A 20,891-nucleotide genomic window follows, 5' to 3' on the forward strand; every position below is an offset into this window, starting at 1 on the left:
TATCCTCCTGTTTTTATTTTCCTCACCACACTTCTCACTATCTGAGATGACTTTCCATGTTGGTCTCCTCGTTTGCCAAATTAGGTTTAGTCTTGTGAATAGGGCCTGGTACACAATAGGTGCCTGCTATATATTTGTAGAGGACAAAATTTTTAATAAAAAATATATTTTGAATTTTTTTTTGGGGGGGGGTCTGGTCGTGGGACCTGAACTCTGGGCCTGGGTACTGTCCCTCAGCTCTTCAGCTCAAGGCTAGCGCTCTACCACTTGAGCCACAGTGCCACTTCGGCTTTTTTCTTTTTGCTTATGTGGTGCTGAGGAGTTGAACCGAAGGCCTCAGGCATGCAAGGCAAGCGCTCTACCACTGAGCCACCTTCCCAGCCCATATTTTGAAATTTTTATGTAAATAAAAGTTAATAAGCCAGGGAATGGTAATTCACACCTGTCATCCTAGCTACTCAAGAGACTAAGACCTTAGCAGGATGCCGGTGGTTCACGCCTGTAATCCTAGCTACTCAGGAGGCTGAGATCTGAGGATCAAGGTTCAAAGCCAGCCTGGGAAGGAAAGTTTGTGAGATTCTTATCTCCAATAAACCACTAGAAAACCGGAAGTGGTGCTGTGGCTCAAGCAATAGAGCGCTTGCCTTGAGCTGAAGAGCACAGGGACAGTGCCCCAGCCCAGAGTTCAAGCCCCACGACTGACAAACATAAAATAAAAAAGTTAACATCACAATTTTCTCCTACCTTCCCTCAAAAAACACATGAAGCCAGAAATGGTAGTATACATCTGTAATCCCAGCACTCAGGAGGCAGAGGCAGGAGGATCCTTAGTTCCTGGTCAACCCAGGCTATTAAAGTCTTGCCTGGGGGGGAAAGAAAAGGAAATTAGGAAGGAAAGAGAATTTTGTTGAGCTACTTGATCTCTCAACATCTGTTCAGTTCTCTTTCTGTCTGTCTGTCTATCTATCTATGTATCTATCTATATTCGCCAGTCCTGGACTTGAATTCAGGGCCTGGGCACTGTTCCTGAGCTGCTTTTGCTCAAGGCTAGCACTGTATCGTTTGAGCCACAGCACCACTTCCAGCTTTTTCTGTGTATGTGGTGCTGAGGAATTGAACCCAGGGCTTCTTGCATGCTAGGCAAGCACTCTACCACTGAGCCATATTCTCAGCCTCAATATTTTTTTGAAAACAAAACAAAACAAAAAAACATTAGGTTGATTTTTTTGGCTTTTTCTTTTCTGGTCTGAATGATGGTGGTGGAATTCCCCCTCTCTCATAAGACTTTCTTTGAGAGGAAGTAGGAAGAAGGGGAAATAAACATTGTGAGGTTTCTCCATAGGCTGGCTTTCCTTCCATTCTTCCACATAGCTAGGGAAGAGAGAGTACTTCTCTTCCTCATGTCCATTGGAACCCCAGTTGAGCACGTTGTCCCCAAAAGACAGACATCAAACCTCCAAGTCTGCATTGGAGTGGGAGTTGATGGTCTTTCCAGGTCCATCCCGCCTCTTCTGTAACACAAAATGGGGAGAGAGTTAACAGCGTTCCTCTGGCCAGCCAGCACCTACCTGGCCTTCTAGAACCCCCCCCCCCCTTTTTTTTTTTTTTTGCCATTGCTCTACCACTTGAACTACAGTCTGATTTTCTGGTGGTTTATTGGAGATAAGAGTCTTATGGGCTTTTCCTGCCTGGGCTGGCTTTGAACCACAATTCTCTGATCTCAGCCTTCTGAGTAGCTAGGATCACAGGCTTGAGACACCGGCACCCAACCATGGAAGATTTTTTTGAGGCTGGGAATGTGGCTTAGTGGTAGCATGCTTGCATAGCATGCACGAGGCCCTGGATTCAATTCCTCAGTGCCCCATAAACTAAACATAATAATAAAATTATTTTTTAAGTTATTTTTAACTCAGCCTCATGCTATCTGTTGGCAGTTTTGCTCAAGGCTCCCACTCTACCATTTGATCCACAGCTCCACTTCCAGTTTTGTTTTGACTTGTGTTTGTTTGTTGTGGCTAACTGGAAATAAGAGTTTCATAGACTTTCCTTCCCTGGCTGGCTTTGGATGTTGGTCCTAAGAGCTTGGCCTCTTGAATAGTTAGGGGTGCCAGGCTTCTAGTATTCTTTAGGAATGAGACCCCTGTTCTCATGTGAGGCATGACACTATTCCTTTTGTTTTGGAAACAATGCTGGAGCTGGCCTTGAACTCTAAATCTTCCTGCTTGTACCTCCTTGGTAGCTGGGATTACAGATATGCATGCACCACTATGCCCAGCTCCTCCTCCTGTTTTTGTTTTTGTTTTTTTCCCTGTTGTGGGGCTTGAACTCAGGGTTTGGGCGCTGTCCTGAGGGGTTGGCTTCGAACCACAGATCTCAGCCTCCTGATAAGCTAGGGTTAAAGGCATTAGTCACCGGCTTCTGGTTTTGAGGGACTACCATAGACAACATCTTCAGTCCATTAGACTTGTCTTGGGGTAGACAGTAACCACAAAGACTAGAGTTGGGCATATGACCCGTCTACCCAATCAGAAACTGGCAGGTGGTCAGTCACATGACTCAATGTGGCCAATAAAGAGTAACTTGGAGATCCAGCTCAATTATGGAGGAATTAGCTAGCTGTCTCTGCTGGGGACAGTAGGCAGGTTGGATGTGAGCCTAGAATGACAATTTTTGTTACCCTACATGGGAATGAAGCCAGTTCTGAGAAAATAAAGTAGTTCCTAATGCCATCTATCTTGACATCTGGATGTAGCCTTGTAACTCCCCAATGTCCTCAATTACACGGCCCAGTAAATTCCGTGGTTGGCTTTCCTTGGTTATATTGAATTTCTGGCCCTGACAACTCAATCTTGCCATACCTCCTTCTGCTGCTGAACAATTACCAGCAACCCTCTCTCATCCATATGATAACTAAACTCTCTTCTCTGCAGTGCAAAGTCATTGGGCCTCCAGATTCCAGCTTTCTCCCTTGTCTCCAAACCCATGTTCTATTCTACTCCACTCTTGCATCTTCAGATGTCTCTAAATATCTCCTCTGCTATCCACATCCAATGATGGCCTCTCTTGACTAAGACTTAGGTGATCTCTGCTCTGCATTCATGCTCAGGAACTGTTCATTATATTGCCTAAACTTTTCTACCTTATTCTTATTTGGAATGAGAGGATGCACAGTTCTCTGTGTCCCCTTCTACCTAGTATAGTGCTTTAGGGCCTGGTATGCATAGATGAGGCAAACTCCTTGTTCAAGTTCCTCAGCACAGGCTGGGAAAGTAGCTCAAGTGGTAGGTTTCCTGCCGAGCATGCTCCAGCTCCTCCTGAGTTCAATCTCCAGTGCAGTGAGAAACCAAAGCAAAATCCCCATCAACAAGTAGGCTGGATTATGTGTTCCTAAGGGACACAGTCCAGAGTACAAGCTGGAAGCTGGGGATGTAGCTCAGGGGTCAAGCCTATCATTGTTGAAGGCCTTGCAGGCAAAAGATGAAGGGGTGGAGGTGGTGGGAAGGCGGAAAAGACAGAGGATTCTTACCTCTGAGTGTTCCTCTGAGGCCTCGCAGAGCCGAGAATAAGCTTCTGCTATGATGGCTGCCCTGGGGGGGAGCAAAAGAGAGCCCAGCTTCAGGATGAGACCATCCTTCTCCTACACCCCCCCCATGCCACCCCAGGGTGACTCACTTGCAATGCAGCCCTCCCCCAGGAGGTAAATCCACAATGTCCTCAGAGACCAGAGTCCTGAAAACCGAATTTAGGCTGGGGGGCTTCTGCGCAGAGGCATACAGAGCTGAGGAAGAGGTAAGGGTTATAGAAAGCAGATATTTGCCAGGTCTCCTCCCTCTGGGCACTGACTGAGTGCCCCCTCAGCTAGCTCACCAGCCACTCTGTGGCCCAGTGCTTCATCCAGGGCCCGCTCCCTCTGGATGGCATCCTCGCAGGGCCTTGGAGCTCCTGGGAAGCAGACTAGAATGCAGGTCATGTTGTCCAGGCTGCCCTGGATAGGGTGGAGAAAAGGAGCCTGCTGGGAGAGGGTGGAAGGCTATGGCCCAGGGGCTCCATGCCTTCAGAGATATGGTGGCATCTCACCAATCCTGGTGTTCATTTCCCCTCACCAACTTGGTTATGCCAGACTCCTTAGTTTCTCAACCATGTGCCTGGTTTAGACTATGCCCTCTACAGTCCTATCCTTGCCCTAGTCATAGCGGGCCATGTCCTTTATCTAAGGATCCGCCCCCTGTGCTTTCTAGTAAACAGAAGTGGGATTTGAACTCTGGGGCTCACAGTTACTGAGTAGATGCTTTACTACTTGAGCCAATCTGGTCTCTCCCTCCCTCCCTTCCTCCCCCCCCCATACTGGGATTTGAAGTCACAGCCTGGTCACTGTCCCTGAGCTTCTTTTCTTTCTTTTTTCTTTTTCTTTTTTTTTAAGTTGGTCATGAGGCTTGAATTCTAGGCCTGGGCGCTGTTTCTGAGTTCTTCAGCTCAAGATGAGGGCTCTACTACTTGAACCACAGCGCCACTCCGGGTTTTCTGGTGGTTAGAGAAAAGAGTCTCATGGACTTTCCTGCCCCAGCTGGCTTTGAACTGTGATCTTCAGATCTCAGCCTTCTGAGTAGCTAGGATAGCAGGCTTGAATCACTAGCGCCTGGCTCCTGAGCTTCTTTGTTTAAGGCTGGTGCTCTAGCACTGTTACACTTCTCTTTCCAGCTTTTGGGTGGTTAATTGGAGATAAGAGCCTCACAGGCTTTCTTTGCCAGGGCTGGCTTCGTAAAGCAATCCCTAGCTCACAGCCTCCGGAGTAGTGAGCTGCAGGAGTCTGGCTGTTTTCTGGCTTTCAAAGGTGTTGATACTGGAAGCGAACACATGCAACTTGAATTCAAGACCTTAACTTTTGTGCTGGAGGCTAGCCCTCGCCCCATGCTGGCCACGCCTCTCCCCGAAGCCACGCCCACTCAGCCCACCCCCTTCCGTCTGCCCAACCAATCCCCGTCTCCCTTTCCTTCCACACGTGCAACCCCGCGTCCCGCCTCCGTCCAGGACCTTGCACAGGCACGTGTCCAGGAGCTGCGCGCAGAGCAGCTCCGGGGCCAGGCCCAGGCGGAGGCGCGAGCTCACCAGCCCCGCCAGGGCAGCCCCGGACATGGCGTCCCACACGCCGTCAGAGGCCAGGAGCACGAACTCATCCTCGGCGCGGCGTGCCAGTGCAGCCACCTCGGGCTCTGCAGAAACCAGCTGCAGCTCGGGGGGCCTCCCCGGCGCTTCTTTGTAGGCAAAATCGCCCAGTGCTCGCGACACGGCCAGAGAGCCCTCGACGCGCCGGCGGCGGATGGTGCCACCCGCGTCGTAGATGCGCTCGCGTTCCCGGGGCCGGAGGGGACGATGGTCCTCGGTGCTGAAAGCCACGGTGCCGGCGCGGCTCAGCACGGCTCGGGAATCGCCGCAGTGCGCCAGGTAGAGAAATCGCGGGGAGACCAGCAAGGCCAGCGCCGTGGAGCCTCCGGGGTCCCCCCGGGGCCAGAGCTCGCGCAGGCGCTCGTCCGCGCTCAGGAAGGCTCGGCGCAGCGCCTGCCGCACACCCTCGGGCTCCCGGGGAGCCGAGCCCAGCTCTCGGAACACGTGGCCCGGCAGGTGTCGAGCGCCGAAGCGGGCTGCTCGAGTCCCGCCGTGGCCGTCGAGGACCGCGAAGAAAGCCCAGCCCGGGGGCAACCCGGGGATGGAGAGCCAGGCGCAGTGCGCGTCCTCCATGCGCGCGCGCCAGCCCTGCGCCGCGCTCGCCCCGAAGCGCAGGCCCCACGACGGCGCCGCACCCCCGTGTGGCCGCTGGGAGCATCGCGGCACGGCGGGACGAGGCTGAGGCCAGTCGGGGGCCCGGCCCCCCGCCTCTTCCTCCTCCTCCAGATCCTCCGCGTCTTCCTTCTCCGCCCCCTCTCCCTTCGGAGTCCTCCAGAGGAGACGCTCCAGCAGACGGGCCAGGGCCGCCATCCTTCCGTTCAGGGATCCGGAAGCCTCCACCCTTGGCATCTACCCCGCCCGTCACTTAATCTCTCCGCTGTGAGATTTTAAAACCAACTAAATCTCCTTCCTGTCCTTTGACCTGAACTCAAGTCGGGTCACTCGCAGGAATTGCGTTCTTAGATGTTGCTTTTCCACATCTTCAAAGAAGAGTTTAGGACCTAGGTCGGGGGGCTGGGAAACAGAAATGTAATTGATAGCAACAAACGATTACAAAGCTCTAACCATGTACCATATGGCACACTCTATTATACATCACCATTAATGGTTTACAGAAGAGGAAACTGAGTCAGAAAAATGAAGCAGTGTAGCCTGGAGGTGTGGCTCAAGGAGTTGGCGTCTATTTGGGAAAAGTAAACAGTACTGTGGTTACATTGGCTCTAGGATCTATTCTCCATAACTTTTTTTTTTTTTTTTTGGTCGGTCGTGGGGCTTGAACTCTGGGCTTGGGCGCTGTCCCTCAGCTCTTCAGCTCAAGGCGAGCGCTCTACCACTTGAGCTACAGCGCCACTTCTGGTTTTCTGGTGGTTTATTGGAGATAGGAGTCTCACGGTCTCTCTTGCCCGGGCTGGCTTTGAACCGCGATCCTCAGATCTCAGCCTCCTGAGTAGCTAGGATTACAGGCGTGAGCCACCAGCGCCCGGCTTATTCTCCATAACTTTTGGCTCTTTTGCTCAAGGCTAGTGCTCTGCCACTTGAGTCACAGCTCCACTTCTGGTTTTCTGGTGGTTAATTGGAGATAAGAGTCTCATGAGCTTTCCTGCCAAGGCTGGCTTCCAACCATGATCCTCAGATCTCAGCCTTCTGTGTAGTTAGGATGACAGACATGAGCCATCAGCACCCGGCTAACGCAATTCTTGACTACCAGTCCTAGCCCTGCTGAACCCAAGCTCTGCCCATTTTAGTGACAAGTTGCCAGTCTCAAACCTTTAAACGCAGTTGTTATTTTTTGTTGTTGTTGTTGTTGTTTGGTCAGTTGTGGGTATTGGACTCCGGGCCTGGACATTGTCTCTCAGCTCTTCAGCTCAAGGCAAGTACTGTACCACTTGAGCCACAGCACCACTTCCTGTTGTCTGATGGTTAATTGGAAATAAGAGTCTCACTGACTTTCTTGCCCGGACTGGCCTTGAATGGTGATCCTCAGATCTCAGCCTCCTGAGTAGCTCGGATTACAGGTGTGAGCCACCAGTGACTGGCTAACACAGTTATTTAGTGACTCCTTCAGGATCCTGACACTGAGCTTTAGTTACTTTCTCTTGTAGATCCTACCCATCCATTCAAGACCACAGCCTAGTACCCTCACAAATTTTGCAATCCTAGTATCACTCTCCTCCAGCCCTGCCACCCAAATCTAGCTAGTCTAGCTTTCTTCCTTCCAGATTAGGGCCATCTTCTGGGTCTCTCCCCTTCCTGAACCAATTATTTTCTATTTCCTTTAAGCAATGTCTCTAGACCTAGGTTGTGCCCCATTGTTTGAATAATTCTATTTTAGCATGAGTTCCATCTGTGTTTTTGATCTCCTCTTCTTCACTTCAAAAATTTCTGAGTATTAGCCAAGTACCAGTGGCATCCTGTAATCCTAGTTACCCGGGAGGCTGAGTATCTGAGGATCCCGGTTCAAATCCAGCCCACGGAGGAAAGTCTGTGTTGAAGAGAAAAAGCTAAGGGACAGTGTCCAGGTTCTTAGTTCAGCCCCATTACCAGCACAAAAAAAAAAAGAAAATCTTTCCTAACACTGTACTTTTCCTTTCCATTCTGGCTGCTAATCTAGGCCTGGACCCTACCGCCCAGCCCCGCCCACCACAAGACCACCCTAAATCTGCCCCAACTCACCATGATACCCACAGCCTTAATTCTACCTATCCCAAACTCCACACCCTTGGCTCTAAAGATTGCTCCCCTTTGGGGCAGGCCTCACCCTTTAGGGGTTTGTCCACTCCATTGGATCCCCACAGTCCTAGAACCTAGCCCCAACCCTCAAGCAACAAACTACTCCCTTCCCTTGCTCCCAGGTGTTTTTCCACCCCCTCACCCTCCTCTTTTATGAATGGGCCTCCCCCCACCCGGCCTGTGCTACACTCCAGGCCAGAGTTACAGTGCCAAGACTCCGCCCACAGGCTTGGGGCCTCCCACAGGCCTGGCTCCTGGGTCATGGCCACGCCCTCGGCCACACTACAATGCTTTCCTCAGTCCGGCCCCGCCCCCAGGGCTGGCCACGCCCCTGTGTCACGCTGCAGTGCCTTCCCCACCGCGGCCCCGCCTCTAGGCCTGGCCCCGCCCTCCCCTGGCCCCGCCCCCGCCTCACTGCAGTGCCCTCTCCACCGAGGCCCCGCCCTGGCTCCGCCCCCGGTCTCCCTGCAGTGCCTTCCCCGCCGCGGCCCCGCCTCTAGGCCTGGCCCCGCCCTCCCCTGGCCCCGCCCTCCTCTGGCCCCGCCCCCGCCTCACTGCAGTGCCCTCTCCACCGGGGCCCCGCCCGCCCGCGCGGAGCCGTGCAGACGGCAGCCGTGGAGGCAGAGGCGGCAGGGATGGCGGCGGCATCGTGGGCGCGGCGGAGATGAGCACCCGCAGCCCCAGGCCCAGGGCGGCGTGGCCGGAGCGGGCGGGGGTCCTGATGCAGGCCCGAGGGGGGCCATGGGGCAGGTCCTGCCGGTCTTCGCCCATTGCAGTGAGTAGAGAGCGGCTTGGGCCCAGTGTGGGGCCCTGAGGCCCGAGCGGGGTCCCCTTTGGGGTCTCCAACTGCGCTGGGCCGCAGGAGAGCCGCCGTGGGGAGAGGAGGCGAAAGAGACAAAGGAAGTCCTCCCCTCCCCCCGCGCTGTGGCGGCAGTGGGGGGCAGCCTGACCCCGAGACCCGAGTGAAACCCGGCGGAGGTGGGGGCACGGAGATCGCTGGCGGGCGGGGGGTGGGGGGGGCGCGCCGGGCGCTGGGACGTGGCGCCCGGCCCGGCCTGGGAAGGTGGCGCGCAGGGAGCTGTCCCCGGACCCTGGTGCTGGCCGCAGCTGGCCGGGTGGAGGGTAGAAGGAAGCCGGAAGGGAAAAGAGGGATCTGCATGCCCATCACCCGTGACTTCTGCCCGAGAGGGAACCCTAACCTCACCCCGATTGTCCCAACACCCCGTCCCCAGAAAACAGCCCTCCTTGGGTTGGCGCCAGGACTCCCGGGTCGGCAGAGGCCTTTTCCACTCATTAGTGCTAACCCTAGGGAGGGCGAGCCCACTATGCTTCAGGCCTCTGGTTTCCCAGATGAGGGAAGGTGGGGGCTGGGAGATCAGTTTCAATCTCTTAATGGTGTGCAGAGCCCCAGGCTAGCTCGGAGGGTTGGAGTCTCCATGGTAAAGGTCCGTGGATCTCTGATGCCAGGAGTCCTGAGCTATGCGTGTTTGTCATCCTCGGTCCCACCAGGTCCCATTTGCATGTCTTCAGTGTTTAGATGCCCACATTCTAAGAATTTGTGATTTCCACATGTTATTTTGTTTGTATGCCAATACTAGGACTTTAAAAACTCAGGGCCTCGAACTTTCTAAGCTTTTTCACTCAGGTTGGATGCTCTACCATTTGAGCCACACCTTCACTTAAGAGTTTGTTGTTGTTGTTATTTTACTCGTTAATTGGAGGTAAGAATCTCTAACGTTTCTATCCAAGCTAGCTCTGAACCAAGGATTTTCAGATCTCAACCTCCTGAGATGAGATAACAGGAATCAGCCAGGACTTAGAGAGCAGGCCTTACCTTGCTATTTGATCCTATTCAAACTTGTGTCAAAGTTATAGGTTCACTTGTGGGTTTTCTGTCTCTTCCTTCCTCAGGGTTGAATTCAGTGAGATCAAGGATTTTTTTTTCCTTGTTAGGTTCATGGTTATATCCCTGAGAACAGTACCTGCCACAGGGGTTGGGGAGATTGGATCAGTGGTAGAGTGCTTGCCGTGCATGCACGAGGCCCTGGGTTTGATTCCTCACCACCACATAAGCAGAAAAAGCCAGAAGTGGCACTGTGGCTCAAGTGTTAGAGCACTAGCCTTGAGCTGAAGAGCTGAGGGACAGCGCCCAGGCCCAGAGTTCAAGCCCCATGACCGACAAAAAGAAAGAATGACAAAGAACAGTACCTGCCATAGTACATGTTCAATAAATGCATGTCAAAGGAATGAATGAATAGAAACTGCCCAGGATCCCTAAAGACTCAGATTATAAACAGAACTTTTTTAAGGTCCTATGCATCAGATCTCCTAAGAGCCTTCAATTTGCACCATCTAAGGCTGGCAGGACCAGCCCATTTCTGTGACTGGAACACTCCAGACTTTCTTCTTTCCCTTTCACAGAAGAAGCTCCATCTACGGCATCTTCTACCCCTGATTCTGCAGAAGGTGAGCAGGAGGAGGGTGTGTGAGGGCTGGGCTTGAAGGATTGCTCCTGGCTGGGCAAGTCAGGGTTCTTGCCCAGAGCAGTTCATGACCTTTCTTCCCTCACTGAAGGAGGGAATGATGATTCGGATTTTCGGGAGCTCCACACAGCCCGGGAATTCTCAGAGGACGAGGAGGAGACCACATCACAGGATTGGGGCACCCCCCGGGAGCTGACCTTCTCCTACATTGCTTTTGACGGTGTCGTGGGCAGTGGGGGACGTAGGGACTCTGTTGCCCGGCGCCCTCGGCCCCAGGGTCGCTCAGTGTCCGAACCAAGAGACCTGCCCCCACAGCCCAACCTGGGGGACAGCTTGGAGAGTATCCCCAGCCTGAGCCAGTCCCCTGAGCCTGGACGCCGTGGTGACCCCCCTCAGGCCCAGTGTTCCCTGGAGGACCTGAGGCTTCGGCTAGACCAGATGGGCTGGGCTGCTCGCTGTGCTGGGTCTGGGGAGGACTCAGCCACCAGTAGCTCCACCCCACTGGAAGATGAGGAACCCGAAGGACTGGATGTAAGAGAGGCTGGTGAAGGTGAGGTGTAGCAGGTGTAGGACTTAACCACTGGTGGGAGTGGGGGAGTGGGGGGGAAGAGGGGGTGGGGGAGGGGGGTGGTCGCTCCTGGGGCACCTCAGAGGAAAAAGCTCACGGCCTTCTCCCTATTGCACCAGAAGTGGACCCACAACTCCATTTCCCTCAGTTGTCACCTCCGGAGGTCTTGACCCCTCAGCTTACTCCCAGATCTGGGACCCCCCGGGTCCATACTCCATCCCCACCTACATCCCGAGATTCGAACTCTGGGCCTGATGAACCTTCGCCTGCCAAGGAGGATGAGCCATGGGGGCCATCAGAGCAGGAACCAGTCACAGGACAGTGCCTCAATATCACGAGCCAATCAGAATTCACACTGGAGCCACACCTACTAGGTAAGCAGACAGCCCAAGGCAGATTCAGCCTTGGACTACTGGAAGCCAAAGGTTGGGAGGATTGAAATTCAAAGGGACCAATCCAGTAAAAGGAACAAAGACAGTCTAGTCAGCTATTGGCTAGCCATTATAAACTCCGCCCTTGACATTTCCCATTGGCCGTTTCACTGTGGTTCCCGCCCACTACAGAAGTTAGGATTGGATAATTGCCAAAAGAAAAATAAAACTCCCTCTTTTTAAGAGCTGCTCCTACTTGCTGATTGTGGATACACCGAATTTGAGAAAAACAAAAAGCACAGAACAAGGCTTTCTTCTTGATGTGGCTACGGGACTTTTACAAGTAAACTTTATGCCTCTTTCTTCCTTCCTTCCTTCCTTCCTTCCTTCCTTCCTTCCTTCCTTCCTTCCTTCCTCTCTCTCTCTTTCTCTCTTTCTCTCTTTCTCTCTTTCTTTCTTTCTTTCTTTCTCTCTTTCTCTCTTTCTCCTCTTTCTCTCTTTCTCTCTTTCTCTCTTTCTCTTTGTTTTTCCCTCCAGTACTGGGATTTTGAACTCAGGGCCGAGGCCCTGTCCTTTAGCTTTTCCTGCTCAAGGCTGGCATCCTACCACTGGAACCTCAGGGCCCCCTCCCTCCCTTTCAGCTTTTTGTATTTGTTAATTGGGGATGCCTCTCGCAGGCAAAATTTTCTACTTGAGCTGGCTTTGAACCGTGATCCTCAGATCCCAGCAGCTTCCTGAGTCTCGGGGATTCCAGGTATGAGCCCCCCCGGTGTCTGGTTTCTATGCATTTCCCAAGCACTATGTCCCAGCCAGGCATGGTGGCACATGCCTGGAATCCCTCAGGGGTTTCAGGACAGTCCGGGCTCTATAGAGAGACCCTGCCTTGCCAAAGAAAAAAGCAAACAAACACACAGAGCTCCCTATACCATTCCCTGACAGCATCCATCCGCCGGTTGTAAATAGTCCCTGCCTCACTTAAAAGCTCTGTGGGGCGGGGCCTCCAGGAACTTGCTTAGGTGTTTACACAGTGCAGATCTTGGATTCGTCCCCACCTCGGGGGACAGCCATTGGCTGAGCCCCGCGAGGCCCCGCCTCTCCGCTCCCTCCCTCGGGGGCCCCAGTGCGGTGGCCCCAGTCCCCACGCAGCCACGGTCTCCGCAGCCTCTCACTTCCCGCCGAGATGGGGAGTCAAGGTGGGTTTGTCCGGGGGTGGGGGGTGGGGCCTGGGACCGGCCCGTTGGGGGGAGGGGGGGACGGGAAAGGGGTCCAGTTTGGCCCTTCTGTCCCTCCAATCTGGAGCCTGGTTTGCTATGGCTCCTGAATTCTCCTGAGGCTGGGGGAGGCGGGGAGCTTCAAGGGGACCTAGAGAGGATCTGGAGGAAACGTGGGATCCCCACCCCAACAAGCGAGGACTCTGGGGCCTCAGGAGCAGGGAGCCCCCCCTCCCCCAGTCCCGGGCCCAGTCGCTGCTGTCACTCAGGTCCTGGACATGCCAGCACAGCTGCTGGCGGCCCCCTCCCCCCCAGCGTGCCTAAACTTAGCCCCGCCTCAGGCGACCCTGCCCCTCCCCCACACGGGGCCAGGCTGGGGGATTCCCCCCTCACCTCCCCCCCTCTGCCCAGGGAGAGGAGGGGGCTACCCCTATTTAGAGGGAAATTGAAGGATGCCAAGTGAGGGGGTGAGACTCTGTAGGGGTTGGTAGGATGGGTTTGCCAGTCCGCAGTAAGGGTGTGAGGCTGGATAGGGTGTGGAAGGGGACAGATGTGGGTTCTGGGGCGGGTGTTGCAGTGTAGATGGAAGGCAATCTGGTGGTCCACGGGCCAGGCCTCAGGCTGGGTTTGGAGGTGCGTTGAAGAACTGTGAAACAAGCCCGGTACCCGTGGCTCACGCCTGTAATTCTAGTTACTTAGGAGGCTGAAATCTGAGGATCACAGTTCAAAGCCAGCCCGGGCAAGGAAAGGTGGGGAGATGCTTATCTCCAATTAATCACCAGAAAACCAAAAGTGGTGCTGTGGCTCAAGTGGTAGAGTGCTAGCCTTGGGCAAAAGAAGCTCAGGGACAGAACCTAGGCCAAGAGTTCAAGTCCCATGACCAACAATAAACAAAAGAGAGAGAGAGAAAGGAAGGAAGGGAGAGAAAGAAGTAAAAGTGCCTGGTGTATTGGACCCTGTAATTGTAACTACTCACAGGAGGCAGAGATTGGAGAATCTTGATTTACAGGCCAGCCTTGGAAAAGAAAAGTTTGGTGATTCCATCCCATCCAATGGCTGAGTGTGGTGTTATGCGCTCTTCCCAGCTAGAGGGTGGAGGGGGAAGAAAGAATTGCAATGGTTGGGAGCAACAGCATGGGCCTATCTTCCCATGGGGCATGGGGGAGCCCAAGGATGATTGCAGGTCAGGCTAGGTCCAGCATAAAGCCAGATGCTTCCTGGAAAATAACCCCAAAAGGAGCTAGAGGTATGGTTCAGATGGTAGAATGCCTGCTACCTAGTAAGCATGAGGCCCTGAGTTCAATTCCCAGTACTGCCACACAACTCCCTGAAAGGTCTGGCTAATTTCAGTTAAAAGGAGCATGGTGTTCTTTATATATTTAGGACTTAGAAAATCATGTATTGTGGGCTGGGAAGGTGGCTTTGTGGTAGGGTGCTTGACTAGCATGCATGCAGTCCTGAGTTTGATTCCTCAGTACCACATACACAGAAAAAGCCAGAAATGGTGCTGTGGCTCAAGTGGTAGAGTGCTAGCCTTGAGCAAAAAGAAGCTCAGGGACAGTGCCCAGGCCCAGAGTTCAAGCCCCATGATTGGCAATAATAATAATAATAATGTTAAGTCCAGTAAGCCATTCCCATTCTTCACTGAGATGAAAACGCGTAATGCCCGTTGCTGGGCCAGATGTTGAGAAAAGACCACAGTTGTATTGCAGGGGGAATTAAAACCTGTTACTGTTGAGCCAGGCACCGGTGGCTCACATCTGTAATCCTAGCTACTCAGGAGACCTGAGGATCGTGGTCCCAAGGCAGCTGGTATAGAAAACAGTTCAGGCAACTCCCATCTCTAATCAGTCAAAAGCCACTAGTGGAGGTGTGGCTCAAGTGGTAGAACACCAGCCTTGCATGCAAAAGCTAAGGGGCAGCACCCAGGCCCTGAGTTCAAGCCTCAGTCCTGGTGTGTGGGCATGCACACACGCATAGGCACATGTGCACACACACACACACACACACACTCAGAAAGGTGGGAATCAGATAAGGGCTGAAGCAGGTGCACTGCACAGGCAAGAATGGTAGCAGTGGCTCCTGGCAGCGGCCTGATGCCTCCCTACTCCACAGTGGCGGACCTGCTGTACTGGAAGGACTCCCGGACATCGGCGGTGGTCTTCACTGGCCTCATGGTCTCCCTCCTCTGCCTCCTGCACTTCAGCATCGTGTCCGTGGCCTCGCACGTGGCTCTGCTGCTGCTCTGTGGCACCATCTCTCTCAGGGTTTACCGCAAAATGCTGCAGGCTGTGCACCGGGGCGATGGAGCCAACCCCTTCCAGTGAGACCCCTTGTCCCCAGACTCCCTCCAACCCCCAGCTCCCCAGCACCGACCCTCAGTCATGACCCCTGACTCGGGCAGCCTCATCCTCTTTCCTCCTGATCTGAAACCTGAGTTTGACTCCAGCCCACTCCACATGGGCCCTCAGTCCTAACCCCAGGACCCCATTCCTTACTCTTCTCTCAGCCATGCCCCCAGGCTCCGTCCCTTTGTCCCATCAGGGCGTACCTGGACGTGGATCTGACCCTGACCCCAGAGCAGAGGGAACGTCTGTCCCACCAGATCGCCTCCCACGTGGTCTCTGCAGCCAAGCAGCTGCGACATTTCTTCCTGGTAGAAGACCTGGTGGATTCTCTCAAGGTGCCTTGAGGCTGTTCCCACCCCTCTTCCTCCTCTTCCTCTGGGGTTCCCAAGTCTCACCTCTCTCTCTCTCTGGGGGTGGGGAGGGGGGCGCTGGGGAGGACCTCAGCCTGGACCTGACCACGGCCTTCACCCCCAGTTGGCCCTGCTCTTCTACATCTTGACCTTCGTGGGGGCGGTCTTCAATGGTTTGACTCTTCTCATTCTGGGTGAGTCAACATGGCTGTGGTGGGCAGGTGGGAGCAGGGTTGATCAGGTTTGAGGGGGATATGGGACTCCAGATGAAACTGTGGAGGCCCTGGGTCAGCCTGATCCCCTCATCTTTGATTCCACAGGAGTGATCGCTTTGTTCACAGTCCCGCTGCTGTATCAGCAGCACCAGGTGAGTACTACAAGCCAACCACCCACGGCCCCCTGGCCGGTGCTGCACAGCTGGGATGACAGGCATGCACTACCACACCTACCTTTTATTGGTTGAAATGGGGTCTCACCAACTTTTCCCCACCACTGGATTAGGACCTTGATCCTCCTGATCCCCATCTCCTGGGTGGTGCTGCTGCACTTGGCTGTTATTTTGTACCTTGAAATAGGGTCTTGCTTTTACCCAGGCTGATTCCACCTCTCCAGCAGCTCTGGAGCAGCTGGTATTACAGACATGTGCTGCCACACCCCACATAAAGTGTATTTAAATCAAACCGCTCAGAAACTCATCCTCTCACTTTACCCTGCTCTGCAATATAGATACAACACAGACAAGCACATGCATGCGCGCGCGCGCGCGCACACACACACACACACACACACACACACACACACACACACACACACACACCCCATTCCTAATTCCTTTTCCTTTCTCTCCTTGGTCTCTCCAGGCCCAGATAGACCAGTATGTGGGTTTGGTGACCAATCAGTTGAGCCACATCAAAGCTAAGTAAGAGCCTGAGGCAGAGCTGGATGGGAACTGAGTTGGGGGGAGCTGGGGGAACACGGGAACTTTGTCCTCGCCGCCATCAGAGCAGGCGTGGGACGATCCCAGCGCCGGCCACTAGGTGGCGGGCAGGGGCCTGGCCGTGTGCGATCCCAGCGCCGGCCACTAGATGGCGGGCAGGGCCTGGCCGTGTGCGATCCCAGGGCTGGCGGTGGATGCTCAGCTCCTTCCACCGCTGTCCACCGCTGTCCACCACTGTCCCCCTGGTTTCCAGTGTCATCTTTATTCTTGATACACCCCTGACCCCCAGTGTTTCTCCCTCAGGATCCGAGCTAAAATCCCAGGGACCGGAGCCCTTGCTTCAACAGCAGCCTCAGTCTCCGGATGCAAATCCAAAGCCGAATGAGAGGACATCTGTGCTCGCTCATGGGATGCCTGGCTTGCCCCTCCCCCAGCAACCCCTGTCCCCATCTCCTCCCCCCATCCCCATCCATCCCCCACTTTCTCCTCCCTCGCCCCAAGCCAGTTCCTGGTAGGTGTCAGGATCTCTCCCGTTGGGACTCTGCACCAAGTGTCTAAGCCACTAGGACTACATTTCCCAAGAAGCTCTACGCCAGGAGTCCAGGAAAGACAACGCACCTTGGTCGTGGGACCTGCTGGGACTTGTAGTTGTCTAGCCAGGGCATGGTCCCGCACTTCCGTGACCGGCCGCTGGAGGCGCCACAAGGGGTTGGTATCTTCTGGACGACTCCAGCGCCAGGCTGGGGCTTTGCATGGGGCCCAGGCGAGGCCTGAGCTTGGATTTACACTGTAATAAAGACTCCTGTGGAAAATTCCAGCCTCCTATGCTTCCAGCCCCTCCAGCTTTCACCTTCCTGGTCTGAAAAGCACTGGACAGGACAGGTCCAGGACGTGCCCCCAGTTAAGCAGAAGAACCTCAACTGTCTGTTACAGTATGAACTGATTAAAGAGAAAGCGAGGCGAGACCACGCAGTCCAGCCTTGTCCCAGCCTGAGCTCAAGGCAGACATCACTAGTAGATTCCACATTCCAACGTTTTCCTTGCCTGAGCTCAAGGCAGACATCACTAGTGGATTCCACATCCTAGCATTTTCCTTGCCTGAGCTCAAGGCAGACATCACTAATAGATCCCACACTGTCTACTACACACTCAAGTATTTACGTTCTAAAAAAGTCTCTCTCTCTCTCTCTCTCTCTCTCTCACACACACACACACACACACACACACACACACACACAACAAACATTCAAATAGTTTCCTCTTCCTATTGATCTCCAACCCAGGAACAATCCCATTGCCCACTTAGTTGCCAGGCTAGACACTGCCCAACCACTCCTTTTCCCTCACTTCCTACATCTAGCCAGCTGAAGAATCCTATATATTGCAGTAGCATCTCCAATTCTCAACATCTCTTCACTCTGCCTCAATTACCTGGGGCCCAAGAATAGGCTCATGGCCTCAGGTTCCAGAGCTTAACAGATAGAGAGAGGCCAGGGGAGACTGGATTCCAGTACAGGATCCTGGGTGTGAATTTTAGCTTAGCTACCTCTTAGTTGTGCAACGTTGAGCCAGGAGAGGTTTGTACTAGGTCTTGAACCCAGGGCCTCGCCCTTTTTTTTCTTTTTTCCCCATCATGGGGCTTGAACTCTGGGCCTAGGCACTGTCCCTCAGTTCTTCAGCTCAAAGCTAAATGCTCTACCACTTGATCCACTTTTCTGGTGGTTAACTGAAGATAAGAGTCTCATGGACTTTCCTGCCCAGGCTGGCTTTGAACCATGATCCCCAGATCTCAGCCTCCTGAGTAGCTAGGATTACAGGCCTGAGCCACCAGCACCTGGTGGGCTTCATCCTTTTGCTTGGCTATTTTTTTTTTTTAATGGGGCTTGAACTCTGGGCCTGGGCGCTGTCCCTGAGCTCTATAGCCCAAGGTTAGCGCTCTACCATTTGAGCCACAGCGCTGCTTCCAGTTTTCTGGTGATTAATTGGAGATAAGAGTCTCACGTACTTTCCTGCCCAGGCTGGCTTTGAACTGTGATCCTCAGATCTCAACCTCCCAAGTAGCTAGGATTATAAGCTACAGGTATGAACCACCGGTACCTGTCTTGCTTGACTCTTTTAGACATGATTTGTCTGTTCAAGCTGGCCTAAAATCTCAGCCTCCTGAGTAGCTAGAATTGTAGGCTAGCCTTGCATGAAAAACTTAAGGCACAATGTCTGAGGCTGCAGTTCAAACCCAGACTCTCTCTCTCTCTCTCTCTCTCTCCCCCCCCCTTGCTCTCCCTCCCCCCCATCAGCATCATTATTTCACTACCTGGATTTGGCTGTCCTGGAACCTTATATATAGATCAATAGTTCAGGCTGGTCTTGAATTCACAAATTTCAGCCTCCTGAGTGCTGGCATTATAGGCATGCACTACCATACTACCTGAAGTATCTAAAAATGCTTCCATTCAAACTTTTCATAAGACAGGGCTGGGAAGGTGGCTCAGTGGTAGAGTGGCTTGCCTTGCATGCCTGAAGCCCTGGGTTCAATTCCTCAGCACCACATAAGCAAATAGAAAAAAGCCGGAAGTGGCACTATGGCTCAAGTGGTAGAGTGCTAGCCTTGAGCTGAAGAGCTGAGGGACAGGGCCCAGGCCCAGAGTTCAGGCCCCACGACTGGACTCCCCCCCAAAAAAACTTTTCATAAGACAAAGGGTTTGTTCAAAGACCATCTATAAAAGCATAAAGCATGTTGGAGTTTGAAGTGAGTTTTCCTGAGTATGCTACAGACATGGTACAAATCTTGGTGCATTGCACTCAAAGCCACGCCCCCTGCCCAATGACAGCATAGACTCCAGGGTGCATCCCAACCCTCTTATGCTCTAGCAACACAATCATAAAGGCATATCAAGTTTCCTGCAGCTGATTTTGTTTTGTTGGCATAAACAATAAGCAAAGAAACATAGAACAGGACCAGTGGTGATCAGAGTGGTGAAAAAGAGTCCAGCCGGCAGGGGATCGAGTGACAGTCTTGCTATTTTAAACTGGGCATCTTGGGAGCTGATATTTGAGCAGAGGACAGCGGGAGGGGGCAGTGAGCCCATGAAACATATGGCAGACAGGCGATCAGCAAAGGTCTGGAGAAAGAATCCTGCCCGGGGTCATATGCCTCAAGCTACAAGCCAAATATGGAGAGAAAAAATATTGCCAAGCAATCTCTGACATGTAATGCTGTTTTGTTTGTCTGGTGTTTTTTGTTTTTTAAATTTTCTATCCTGGGGTTCGAATTTAGGGTCTCAAGTTTTCTAGGCAGGCACTGTATCACTTCAGCCACATCTCCAACTCATCTCATGCTCATTTTGCAAATCCAGGGCAGGGACCCTTAGCACAATCCTCCCCAGTAGCTGAGATTCTAGAAGTGCACTACTAAGCGTAACCTGATCTTTTTTTTTTTTTTTGGAATAATGATTAGGGTGGTGTAATTATAATTATGATAAGGGTCCATTCTCCCTGGAGACTGAGGGAATCTGAGCCTCGGTTTCCCTGACCACAGCACTCAGGTGTAAACATTGATGAAATTCAGTGTCTCCCAGGCAGATTTCAGTCCCAACACCTAAGATAGTACCTGGGACTCGGTACATTCGAATAGTCAACGTTTGAATGAAGACCGAGCTCAGCCGATCCTGCAGTTCCAAAAATGTACACCAGGTGGCGCAGCCGCCCCCGTTCGCGCGGGGCCACAGCTTCGGGCTATTCCTGGGCAAAAAAACCCCAAAATCCTTCCGCGAAGGTGTGAGGGGAGGAGGTTGGGGGGGGGGAGGTTCTGAATTCGACCTGTGAGTTTCTTCCGTTAGGAAACCTTTTTATTTACTTATTATTCCTGCCTTTTGTATAAATGGGTTCCGAATCTTTGGACTCTAGCAGCAAAGAAACTCCCTGGGTACTGTATCCCAGAATGCACAGCGCTATGCAAATGAGGCCGCTTCCCGAAGCGAGGAGTGACTCGCCTTCGGACAAAAAAGAAAATCTGGCCAACGATCTTTGTTATTACTTTTCAAAAGACACGGCAGGGATTTATAAGCACCAAAATGAGAGCATTGACAGCACCCAGAACAAATCACCATGGGTGTAAAATGCTGAGTTTTTAGGACTTTATATAGAGGCATGGAAGCAGTGGCTTCTGCCCGGATGATCCTCAGTGGTCTGGGGTGCAGGCTTCAAACCTGTAGCTGTTTAGCGACAGAGTGGTTCAATTCCACCTTTCGGGCGGGAGTATCTATCCCATTTTTGTCCCCACGGAACTAGAGCTCAATTCTCTTCCAATCCTGAGTTAGAACTCAATTCTCTTCTAGTCCTGGAGTGTGCTCGGGGGCGCACTTCTGGAGGGCGCCAGAAGAGGGCGCTGTGACCCGTTGTCCATCCTCACCTTCCCGGGAGTATTACAGATCCCTCAAAAAGAAAGTGAAGAAAACTTTGTCTCTGCAGTCTGGGGATGCTCCCGTGGGAGCATTTGTTTTCCTTTCCTGGATTGGGCATTCAGTCATTTGTTCACTCACGGATTAATCACGCCTTGGCTGAATCAGGGCCGCCTTTGTTTCTCTGCACGTGCTTGGGGTTACTCATAGCACAGTTTTTGTTTTTTTTTTTTCAGTCTTTTATTGAGATTGAGAGATGACATAAATTTCAGAAATTTCACAGTATTGTGAGATAGTGATACTTAGTTAAGGTCACACACTCTCCAACCTTCA

The 20,891-nt window shown here is 52.9% G+C and overlaps 2 protein-coding genes and 1 non-coding gene across 3 annotated transcripts; 2 read left to right on the top strand and 1 right to left on the bottom strand.

Annotated features, from left to right (window-relative positions):
- Positions 1-1,265: 1,265 nt before the first annotated feature.
- Ppm1n (protein phosphatase, Mg2+/Mn2+ dependent 1N (putative)) lies at positions 1,266-6,018 on the bottom strand. Its single transcript, XM_042700557.1, has 5 exons — positions 5,032-6,018; positions 3,868-3,985; positions 3,673-3,778; positions 3,527-3,587; positions 1,266-1,511 (listed from the first exon to the last, which is right to left on the bottom strand). The coding sequence occupies exons 1-5, from the start codon at positions 6,010-6,012 to the stop codon at positions 1,449-1,451; spliced, it is 1,329 nt and encodes a 442-aa protein (XP_042556491.1). The 5' UTR covers positions 6,013-6,018; the 3' UTR covers positions 1,266-1,448.
- Positions 6,019-8,524: 2,506 nt separating this feature from the next.
- On the top strand, positions 8,525-16,941 carry Rtn2 (reticulon 2). The gene is made up of 10 exons (XM_042700504.1): positions 8,525-8,668; positions 10,315-10,359; positions 10,468-10,926; positions 11,064-11,318; positions 14,642-14,849; positions 15,071-15,209; positions 15,349-15,418; positions 15,545-15,591; positions 16,085-16,143; positions 16,465-16,941. Exons 1-10 carry the CDS (start codon positions 8,635-8,637, stop codon positions 16,544-16,546), a joined length of 1,398 nt encoding a protein of 465 aa, XP_042556438.1. The 5' UTR covers positions 8,525-8,634; the 3' UTR covers positions 16,547-16,941.
- A 3,384-nt stretch (positions 16,942-20,325) lies between these two features.
- Positions 20,326-20,412, top strand: Trnastop-uca. The gene has a single exon. It is a non-coding gene; the product is annotated as a tRNA-Sec (tRNA).
- Positions 20,413-20,891: the final 479 nt, after the last annotated feature.

The sequence above is a fragment of the Dipodomys spectabilis genome, unplaced genomic scaffold (assembly GCF_019054845.1).
Source record: "Dipodomys spectabilis isolate Male_0828 unplaced genomic scaffold, ASM1905484v1 ptg000266l, whole genome shotgun sequence".
NCBI lineage: Eukaryota > Metazoa > Chordata > Mammalia > Rodentia > Heteromyidae > Dipodomys > Dipodomys spectabilis.